At 36.1% G+C, this 10778-nt stretch overlaps 1 protein-coding gene across 1 annotated transcript in view; it reads left to right on the top strand.

The window, feature by feature from the left end:
* USP9X (ubiquitin specific peptidase 9 X-linked) overlaps positions 1–10778 on the top strand; it is a 97275-nt gene that overhangs the window by 25964 nt on the left and 60533 nt on the right. The window contains 2 exon segments of the mRNA XM_077748493.1: positions 6085–6172; positions 8723–9065. Of these exon segments, the coding sequence (XP_077604619.1) occupies positions 6085–6172; positions 8723–9065 (431 nt within the window).

Raw genomic sequence — 10778 nt, 5'->3', positions numbered from 1 at the left:
GGTGGCACCCACTCAGGCATTCAGCAAGACAAGGACAAGTTGAAAACATTCTTAAGTCCACACACCATTCCATTAGCAAAGGTTGTGAGCTTCACTGGCTCACTCAAGTACTTAAATTCAACTTCTGACCAAACACTGGGTGAATAATAAGCTACCCTGACCCAGAGACAACTCTTAGGAAGCCAGGCTTAAAAGGAAAACTTTATCCCTTTTAAAAGTAAAAGGAATAAAACCTATTCCTTGTAGTCAAGAAGACTATGTGTCATTCCTAAGAGTGTACCCTCATGAGTGAATGGGAAGAAAACCTCCCAGCTACTAGTATGTAGTCTTTGAATGTGTGGCATAAACTAACTCCTTCAACTGGGATGGTAGCCTCTAAGGCACAGTCATATCCACTGGTAAAGGGTAATAATCTAACTAGCCAAGGAGACTTAATTACAGGGTTCGACCAATAAGGGGCTTATGTTAAAGCAGGAACAACCTACAGGTAGCAAGGCTTAAAGGTAAAAGGAGGAAAAATAATGTGGGGTGAGCTAGACCTCATAGAGTTAGTGCAGACTAGTCACTAAACAATCAAGCAAACAACACGCACCTGAGAGTGAGTGGGTGGTGTCAATATTTAGGTTGCTATAATATATTTAAATATCCAGGTTTCAATTAAAAAAATTAAAGCTGTTATCCATATATATATACAGACCACAGAACCTGCCTCTGAAAGGGCCCAGATGGTAGACTTTGCAGACGAAGACTTGAAAGCAGTTACTACAGATAAGTTCAAGGGAGCTGTATGAACTTGTGTCTAAAGAATTAAAGGAAAGTATTGTGACAATTTTAGTTGAGATTAACTATAACAAGATAGAATTTTTTCTTTAAAAGAGAAAATATCAAATGGAAATTCTGGACTTGAAAAGTACAATACCCAAAATGAAAAATTTGGTGCAGGAGCCAAACAGAGCTTGCAAGCTTGCGGAAGAATCAATCTGAACTTGAGGATTGATGAATCGAGGTTATGTAGTCTAAAGAACAATGAAGAAGGAATGAAGAAAAATAAAATCCTATGGAAATACAATCTGCATGCACTGGGAGAACCGGAAGGCTATGGGGGGGAGAGAGAAGGGAATATGAAAAAACATCATCACTGAAGACTTCCTAGATGCATTTTGAAGCCTTAACCCATGTCTCCAAGAAGCTTAAAGAATTCCAAGTAAGGTAAAGTTAGACCCAGATGCAGGCACTTCATAGTTGTAAAAAATTTTGAAAGTTGTTTAAGAGAAAAATGACTCTTCACACAGAAACATCAGTGAAATTAACAATTTATTTTCNAATATTGGCGACTAGAAGGCATTGGGATAAATGTATGAGAAGTGCTTAGGGGCAGCAGAGGAATCTGAAACTAAGAATCTTAAATGCAGTAAAACTACCTTTCAAAAACGAAAACAAAGTCGTTCCCAGATAAATGCTGAGAGAATTTCTGTTAGCAGACTTGCCTTACAAGAAATACTAAAGAAAGCAGCAGAAAAAAAAATACAGTTATGCCTTGTTTTATTGCTCTTTGAAGATAACTGCATATTTTACAAATTGAAGGTTTGTGACAACTGATTGCATCATAATCAGTGCTATTTTTCCAATAACATTTGTTCACTTCATGTCTCTGTCACATTTTGGTAATTCTCAGGATTTCAGACTCTTACTGTATTCGTTAAGGCAATCTGTGACTGGTGACTATGACTTTGAATGCTCAAATGATTATCATATTTTAGCAGTGTTTTTAAGTAAGGTATTTACATTTTTTTTTAACATAATGCTATTTTAGGCTTACCAGACTATAATATAGAGTATACCTAACTTTCATGTGCATTGAAAAGCCAAAGACTTCATTTGACTCTCCTTATTGCAATATTTGATTTGTTTTGGGGGGGTCTGGAACCAAACTTGGAATATCTCTCAGGTATGCCTGTAGAAGTTTTGAACACTGTAAACCCATAATTCATATCTGACAGGCATATAAGGAATACTCCAACAAGAGCAGAATGTACTTTCTTAAGTACAGATAGAATATTTTGCAGGACAGACCATATTCTAGGCCATACAAAGTAGGATTTTTGTCCACAGTTGAATTAAATTATAAATTATAAGGGAAATTTGAGGATTTCACAAGTACGTGTCCCTTATATGCTTCTGACTAACCAGTGGTTGATAGAAGAAATGACAACTGTGAAATGAGAATATATTGAGATGAATTAAAACACAAAATGCCAGAAACTTCCGGAGAGTTGCTAAGTCAGTGCTCAGAAAGAAATTTATACCTCTGAATGTTCATCGGAAAGAAGAAAGTTAATAAATCAGTAACCTTTAGAAACTAGAAAAGAGCAAATTAAATCCATAGAACAAAGGAAAGAAATAACGAAAATTGGAGTTGAAATCAAGGGAGAAAAAAATACAGTCAGTTGAACTAAAAGTTGGTTTTTTGAAAAGATCAGCAAAATTGACAAACCTCTAGCTTGGCTACAAAAAGAAGACTCAATTATGAAAAGCAAAAGTAAAAGAGCATCACTACTAATCTTACAAAAAAAATAAGAGTGTCAAGTTGTTGAAATTGGGGAAGCAATTAAAGTTTTGAATANAACATATATAAAGAATTATGTATCATGACTAAATAGAATATATCTCTGGAACACAATGTTGATTTGACACCCAAAAGTCCAATTGTGATATACGAAGAGAATAAAGGACCAAAACTCTTATCTTCTCGGTAGGTGAAGAAAAAGCATTTGACAAAGTCCAGCACCTTTTCATTTCAAAATCATTGAACTAAGAATAGAAGGTGATATTATTGACCTGATGAAGGGCATCTCAAAAACCTCCTAGCTAACTGCATACTTAATGGTGCAAGACTGGCTGCTTTGCCCCAGGATGAGGAATGAAACCAAGATGTCTGTGCTAGTGACTTGGATTTAACATTCTATGGAGATGCTAGCCTGAGCAACTAAGCAAGAATAATAAGCATCCACATTGGAAAAGAGGCAAAGCTATCTGTAATTACAGAAATCAACACNCATCAGTGGAATATAATTGATAGTCTGGAAGTAAATCATTAAATTTATGGTTAACTGATTTTTATAAGGGTAGGAAGAATGTTAAGTGAGAAAGAAGTAATCTTTTTGATAAACATAACTGCAGAATTTGTATGTGCACATCTAGAAGAGTAGTTTGATCCCCTACCTCACACCAAACACAAAACTTAAAATAGATCTTAGACCTAAAAGTAGAAAAGAGAACTAAAACTTTGTGGCCTACAGAGGGAAAAGGTGATATATTGGACTACATCAAAGTTTAAAACTTAATTGGTTCAAATGAATGATTCAATCAAGAACGTTAAATGACAATCCAAGAATGGGGGGGATTTCAAGTCCTATAATAAAGGACTTTTATGCAAAATATGTAAGAACTCTTACAACTCAACAATTAAAAGACAGCCAAATTAGGAAATGGGTGGAGGATCTGTATAGACATTGCTCCAAAGATACACATGGCCAAAGGCCAAAAAAGATACTCAGTTATTAAGGAAATGTGAATCAAAACTACTTTGAGATCATACTTCACACTTAGGATGACAAAAATGACAAACGTTTACACAGTTTGGACTATACTAAAAATCACTGAATGGTACATTTTAAATGGGTGAGTTTCATGGTGTTTGAGTTAGGTCTCAAGATGCTTTTTCAAAACTGAGCTGCTTTTCTGAGTTAAGAAATGGAGTCTAGACAATTTGCATTCCATAATGACAGGAGCCAGTTTATGTTAGCCTTAGCCATAGCCACTTGAATTTAATTTTGTCTCATTTAGTATCTCCTGCTCTTGTCAAAGTTCTAGCCTGCGTTCAGGTTCTCAGGGATTTTTTGTTTTGTTTTGTTTTTAATTAAAGGAAGCTCCATGCCCAACGTGGAGCTCAAACTCATAATCCCAAGATGAGGAGTCACATGCTCTACCAGCTGAGCCAGCCAGCTGTTCAGGGTCTTGATAAAAGTGCTGGCACCTAAATAAAAAGGGGATGGGGATATGAAAACTAGTGGGTACAAGTTTGGTAAGAAGCAAGATACTTAATATAGTCTGAAGGCATCTTCCCCTACTTAATATGAAGAGAAAAATAGTAACTTTACAACACAGAAGCCTAATGGAAACACTTTGACCAAATGATCAAACAACTTCAGAATTTTATCAGTGTTAATTATAATGTGGTTATGTAAGCACATGTCCTCGTTATTTGGAAATATTTAGGTATTTGGGGGGTAAATAGCTATATCTTCAACTGACTCTCAAATGGTTTAGAAAAATTAACATATATGGCAACTAAAAATAGATGGGGTGAAATGTAAACAACTGGTGAATGTGGGTGAAGATAAGGGAATTCTCACATTTTTGAAGCCTGTGTTAAATGTAAAATTACTAAAATTTCCCTTAAAAAGGAGCATGGCAAGTGAACAAAGCTGTGCATAAACTCCTTTAGACGATAACAAAAAGGCAACTGAAGTCCATTGATTATTTAGATATTTCAAGACTGATACTCTGAAAAAGAAAATTTCTGCATAGTTGATGAGAATTTGACATTCTGTCCAGTTTCTTGAGAAACTGCTTTAAGTCTGCACCCTAAAGAAATTGACTGTCATGGAAGTAAAGAATATGTGTTTAGGACTTTTGGTAGATGGCAATACACGTGGAAGTAGAAAGCAGTTAGTCTTAATAAATTGTGCTTTTCTTCACAAAAACATCAAAAGCAGATTTTATTCTTTTTTTAAAAGTTTATTTTTTGAGAGAGAGAGAGAATCCCAAACAGGCTGTGCATTATCAGAACAGAGCCTGATGTGAGGCTCAAACTCACGAACCATGAGATCGTGACCTAAGCCAAAATGAAGAATCAGATGCTTAATGGACTGAACCACCCAGGCACCCCGAAAAGCAGAGGTTTCTAAACACTATATATGTTCCATCTTTACAACAGGCCAAAGATTTTCTTCAGAGAAGAAACCTCACTAGTTTTAAAGACTATTTCTGAAAGGTCTCAAACACTTGGAATTCTGTGGCAGTAGCACACATATACAGTAAAGTCCATGATCTGATATGCAAATATCAGTAATTAATGCTAAAGGAAGTCACACAATTTCTTATTCCTCCATAACTTTGTACAACTTCCTGGAAGAAATGTCAGTAATTTCCTTGTGTTTGATAGCACTCTTCAGAGCATTTGTTTCGTGTCTCTTTAGCCCCAAGCCACAGATCAGCTTGACCATTTCCAGGTCACACTGCTTTTTCCAGCAAAGTCAAAACAGAAAACAACTGTCCATAGTGTTTTTAGTACAGTGGGCGCTTTTTAAGTTTTTTTTGCTGTGGTGGTTCATTGCAAATACTGAGACTTTTCTACCCATTGTATATTGAAATGAATGTAAAACCAAAGAGTTCACTAGCTTTCTTTTTTTTAAGAAGGAATTTATAGATTAAGCTAGGCTTAGTGACCCACACTAAGTGACCTTAGTCACTACATTAGTGACCTACCCATGGTCATAATAGAAGGGTAAGTTCTTTTGAATTTCTATATGGGACTGTTCTAGACCTTTATAACATTCTGCTGGTAATAACTATGATAATTGTACAGAATAGCATCATATGTTATTCTTTTTAGGTAAACATTAGGAATATTTTAATGAATTTTTTCTCCATGAAGGCAGATTTCAGTATGACAGGAAGGAAATTGAAACAGTTTTGTCTTCCTGGCTTATTTTTCACAGGTCACTCAGGTCAGTCTTAGGCAGTAATCAAAAATTGCTTCGTTGTGTATACAGATAGGGCAGAGGGGCTGTGATGGAAAATTATTTTTGATAGCACAGATCATTTTCTTTTGGTTATGTAAAAGAAAAGTTTGTTTTTGTGGGGAAAATAGGAGATGGGTAGAAACCATCAATAATGAGTAAACTTCAGGTTGCCTTTTAATAAAGAATTAATGACTTTTTAACTGACTTAAATTTCCTTTGGTTAAATTTAGTGATGTGGTATCCATGTGTATAATGCATGATTTTTCTGAATTTGCAGATCACGAAGACTATGACCCACAAACTGTGAGGCTGGGAAGTAGATACAGTCATGTTCAAGAAGTCCAAGAACGGCTTAACTTCCTTAGGTTTGTTTTAAATCCTCAGTGTTGCTTTCTTTAAGACCGAAATAAGGAATGCTTAGCTAATGTGTTGTATGGTTTAGGTCTTTGTTAGATGACCTTTTCCTCCTGCCATCTCTTATTTTCCCAAATGGAAATGATTACCTGAAAGTCCAAGGACGTTTCCCTATGTGTTTATTACTAAATACTTTTAAATTACTGGCTGATTTTTAACTCTTCTTTGCAATATTTGAAGTGAACACATTTTAAGCTTTTATATAGACTTCTGTCCTTCGTGTTTTTGTAGACTAGAGACAGGTTTATTTTTAGAGAACAAACTTCCATATTTTGACACAGCCAGCTGGAGAACTTTACTGACCTTAATGATATCCTAGTCAGTAAGGAAATGGAGTCAAAAGGCTGCTGGCCCAGCACCTGGAAAGAGTGGTTTGCATCCACTGGTGCCTTGCTTATCCCGGCAGTGGCTGACAAAGGCCATCTGAATGAATGACGTTCTGATGGGGATGAGGAAAAGTGGTTTATTCCCTTGAACCAAAGCTAAATGTCGTCCAAGGCTGAATTTGAATTTTCTCAGGGATAATTAGCCTTTAATAATTATTTGAAATTGTTAAAAGAATTTTGATGATGAACAGTTTCTTGTGAATTCAGAAATCACAGGCTGCAGAAGGGCTTTTTCAGTTCTTAAGTGTGCTAAGAGGAATGCCCAGATTGTCAGTGCTTTGGGAAATCTATTGCATTTATTATTTTGATACATTGGGGAATTTTCTCCTGAGCTGAAAGTTAATTAGGGACTTGCTGATTGAACTGTGTGCTTATTTATTGGGAAACATTTATGTAAATAGTTACANGTAATTTTTTTTTTTTCTGTGTGGGTTTTGATTTTTCAACCACCTGGGTAGAAGGATCTGCCTCCCCAGATTGAGAATCACTGCCATAGTGAGTGATTGTTATTGATGAGTGTGTGTTGTATCCCTTAGGTTTCCTAGAACGGAAAAATGGTCATGAGTCCTACTGTGTTCAAGTTTGGAATCAGAGGGCCTTTTCTACTCCATGCTCTGTTAGTACCTGTCTACATGACCGATAGCAACACACTCAAGGGAGAAGAACCTCACATTCCTTACTGTATACTTGGCCCATGTTAAACACTTTACATTTAATCCTCATAGCAATGCAGAAGGCAGGTATTATCCCCATTTGATTAATAAGAAAATGGAGATTGACATGGCTTAATAGCTTCTTTGATATATCTTGAAGCCCATACATAATAGCATTGTGCTGCTCAACTGGATCTATTTGACTGAATTCAAGGTCTATGCTCTTTATATTAGACCGGTGAGTTTTGCAAATCTTTCTTGGAGCCGTAGCACTTCTAAGGAGCTTCCTCAAGGTTTCTGAACACCCAGTGGAGATTTGATCCCCATTTCTCCTTTTTTTCCCCCCTCTTTCCAACAGTTGGGGGCAGCCCTGCTTTTATTTTACATATTGGACTTGCAAATAGAATTTTTGCTTAAAGTTTTCTGCTGCTGTACTTTAAAAAAACAAAAAGCTTTGAAAACAAATTCGTGTTACCACACAGGACGTTTCATATTGTGTCTGTAAATTAGAAATAGCAGGGGTAGGTAGGACAAGGTGCTAGATATCCTCTTTAAGCTCAGCAATGCTTTTAAAATATCGAAGACTCTAGATTGAGATCCCAAAGTGATTTGAGATAACGAGAGAACCTACTCCCATGAAATACATGCACCTTACTTTATAACAGGACAGGGAATCATCATATGAGCTAAAAACTATGTGTTACTCAGAATAAAGTGAGGTGCTCCCTTTTCTTTCCGTCACAGGGCAGGCAGGATAGGTGGAGGAATCCTGAAAGAAAGCATTAGATTTCTAAAGCAGTAACAGAAGAGACTGCAGCTGTAACAAAATTCACCTTCATTGTCTTAATAACCAGTAGTCACAAAACTAAAAAGAACCTAGAGAGCATCACTGAATAATTGATAAACATCCTGTTAGATACTGACATAAAAAGTTTAAATCCTATGTAGATTATTTTCTTCAATGTGGCCAGGTACTGACCATCAGAAAGCATTAAAATTTAAGCAGTTTTGACCTAAATTCATTAATGAAAGGGTTAGCTATGAAAGTCACTTGAGAACTACCTCATTTTCCAGTGGTGGCATATAAGGAGAATGGTGAAAGTCAAATAACCCATTAAATATAGTATTGAAACGGCTGGTTTTAGAGACCAAACTGTTCAGGAAACAAATACTTGATTCAGTTTAAGTTCAGTCACCTCACAGAGTTCCTGGCACGTTGTAGGTGCCCAGTATATGCCTGTTAAATGAATGAATGAATACCTACGGTGTTTGTTTGTTTTTTCCTACTACAAGATGAAAGTTGAGGAATAAGGTTTTTAAAATGACGATAAGAATTGACATCTTTTTATCTGTAATTAAAACATAATTGTCATAGATGGATTGTTTTCACATATACTGATAGATTGCCTTTCAGGATAAAAGTTACATAGATCTAATTGCTAATTTTCTATGTTTTCCCAAGATTTTTATTGAAGGATGGCCAACTCTGGCTATGTGCTCCTCAGGCAAAACAAATATGGAAGTGCTTAGCAGAGAATGCAGTTTACCTTTGTGATCGTGAAGCCTGCTTTAAGTGGTACTCCAAGTTGATGGGAGATGAACCAGACTTGGATCCTGACATTAATAAAGACTTCTTTGAAAGTAACGTACTCCAGCTTGATCCTTCCCTACTAACTGAAAATGGAATGAAATGTTTTGAGCGATTCTTCAAAGCTGTGAATTGTCGAGAAGGAAAACTAGTAGCAAAAAGGAGAGCATATATGATGGATGATTTGGAGTTAATAGGATTAGACTACCTTTGGAGGGTAAGTGAAAAGCAGGAACTCTAAACATTCTTTCTGATGAAATATTTCAACTAGAGAAGGAGCCACAATTTTGCATATAAGTTACGTATATATGCTAATCTGATGCTTGTCCCAGAAAGTAGTGGTAGTTCACCTTTTTCTTACTATATCATTTATCATTAGGTTTTTTCTTCTCTGTCTCCCTTCCCCTCCCCTGTTTTGTCACTGATGGTCCTTTTTGTCTTGGCTTAGAATCTGCATTCTAGATGTATTTAGAAATCTACNCCCCCACCTCCCCCTGAAGTTATTATTCTTCCCTTTTTAACATTCAGTGAAGATCTGTTTCTTCTCCTTCATTGTTAATTTTACATTATTATACACATAATGCTAAACTTGATGGAAGTAAAGGCTATTTAGAATTGGTTACAAGTGTATACTTTATTGGTAGGGTTTTAACTTGTGATGTTTTTAAACAGCTGAGGGAGTAAAATTTTACTGTCTTATTTTTCCACTGTTGTAGTATTTTTATTAAAAAATTTTTTAATGTTTATTTTGGGGGGGGCGGGGCAGGGGAGACAGAGCCTGAGTGGGAGAGAGGCAGAGAGCCAAGGAGACACAGAATCCAAAGCAGGCTTTAGGCTCTGAGCTGTCGGCACAGAGCCCGGCGTAGGGCTCAGAGTCCCTAGTCACGAGGTCATGACCTGAGCCAAAGTCTGACACTTAATGGACTGAACCACCCAGGTGCCCCTCTACTGTTTTAGTATTAAAATGTGTATGTTGAGATAAAATAGATAACAACATCATATTAGTTTCAGATGCACAGCATAATGATATTTGCATATACTGTGAAATGATCACAATAAGTCTAGTTAACATGATAACTACATGTCATTACACATTTTTCTTCTTGTGATGAAAACATTGAAGATTCACACTCCTAGCAACTTTCAAGTATGCAGTACAGTATTAGCTATAGTCACCGTGTTTACATTACATTCTCAGTACTTATTTTATAAATGGAAGTTTGTGCCTTTTGACGACCTTCACCCATTTTGTCCATCCCCGCCTTTGGTAATCACCAGTCTGTTCTGAGTTCAGTTTTTTATTTGTTTTTAGATACCACAGACAAATGAGATCATGCAGTATTTGTCTTTCTCTGAACTTACTGCACTTAGCACAATGTCCTCAAGGTCTCTCCATGTTGTGGCAATATAGTATTAATATATTATTTTTACCTTTAAAAATCTGGCCTATTCACAGCAGTTTATATTGTTTTTTGGATATATTTTTCTACAAGCTATAATCTCTTCATTGTATCATTTGATTTTTTTTTTTAAGCTTTTTCATTAAGTGATTTTCAACACTTTTAAACAGCCAGAACCAGTTTTTAAAAGAAAAATTTATACAATACTCCAAAATGATGTAAAACTGATTGGACAAGGGAGAGGTGATTTTTTTGGTTTCTGTTTTGTGTGGTTTTTTTGCTTATTCTCCCTGTGCTTCACACCCTTCCCCTTTCCCCAAGCCTAACGTAGGGGTCTACCTGAAAACACTTCCTCAAACCCCTACAGTTTGCACATAGTTTGAAAACTACCAGTATATAATTAGATGACTGATAAAGATCTGTAGAAATCGAGGAGGGCATAGGGTAGCTTTTTGTGCTAACCTGTACTTCATTTATCTTTTATTTTCTTTTAACTAAATTGAATTCCTCCTTCAGTGTCTCACAACTTG

This window comes from Crocuta crocuta, unplaced genomic scaffold (assembly GCF_008692635.1).
Source record: "Crocuta crocuta isolate KB4526 unplaced genomic scaffold, BGI_CrCroc_1.0 scaffold49, whole genome shotgun sequence".
NCBI lineage: Eukaryota > Metazoa > Chordata > Mammalia > Carnivora > Hyaenidae > Crocuta > Crocuta crocuta.
The sequence above is the reverse complement of the archived record's forward strand: the minus strand, read 5'-3'. Positions and strand labels throughout refer to the sequence as shown.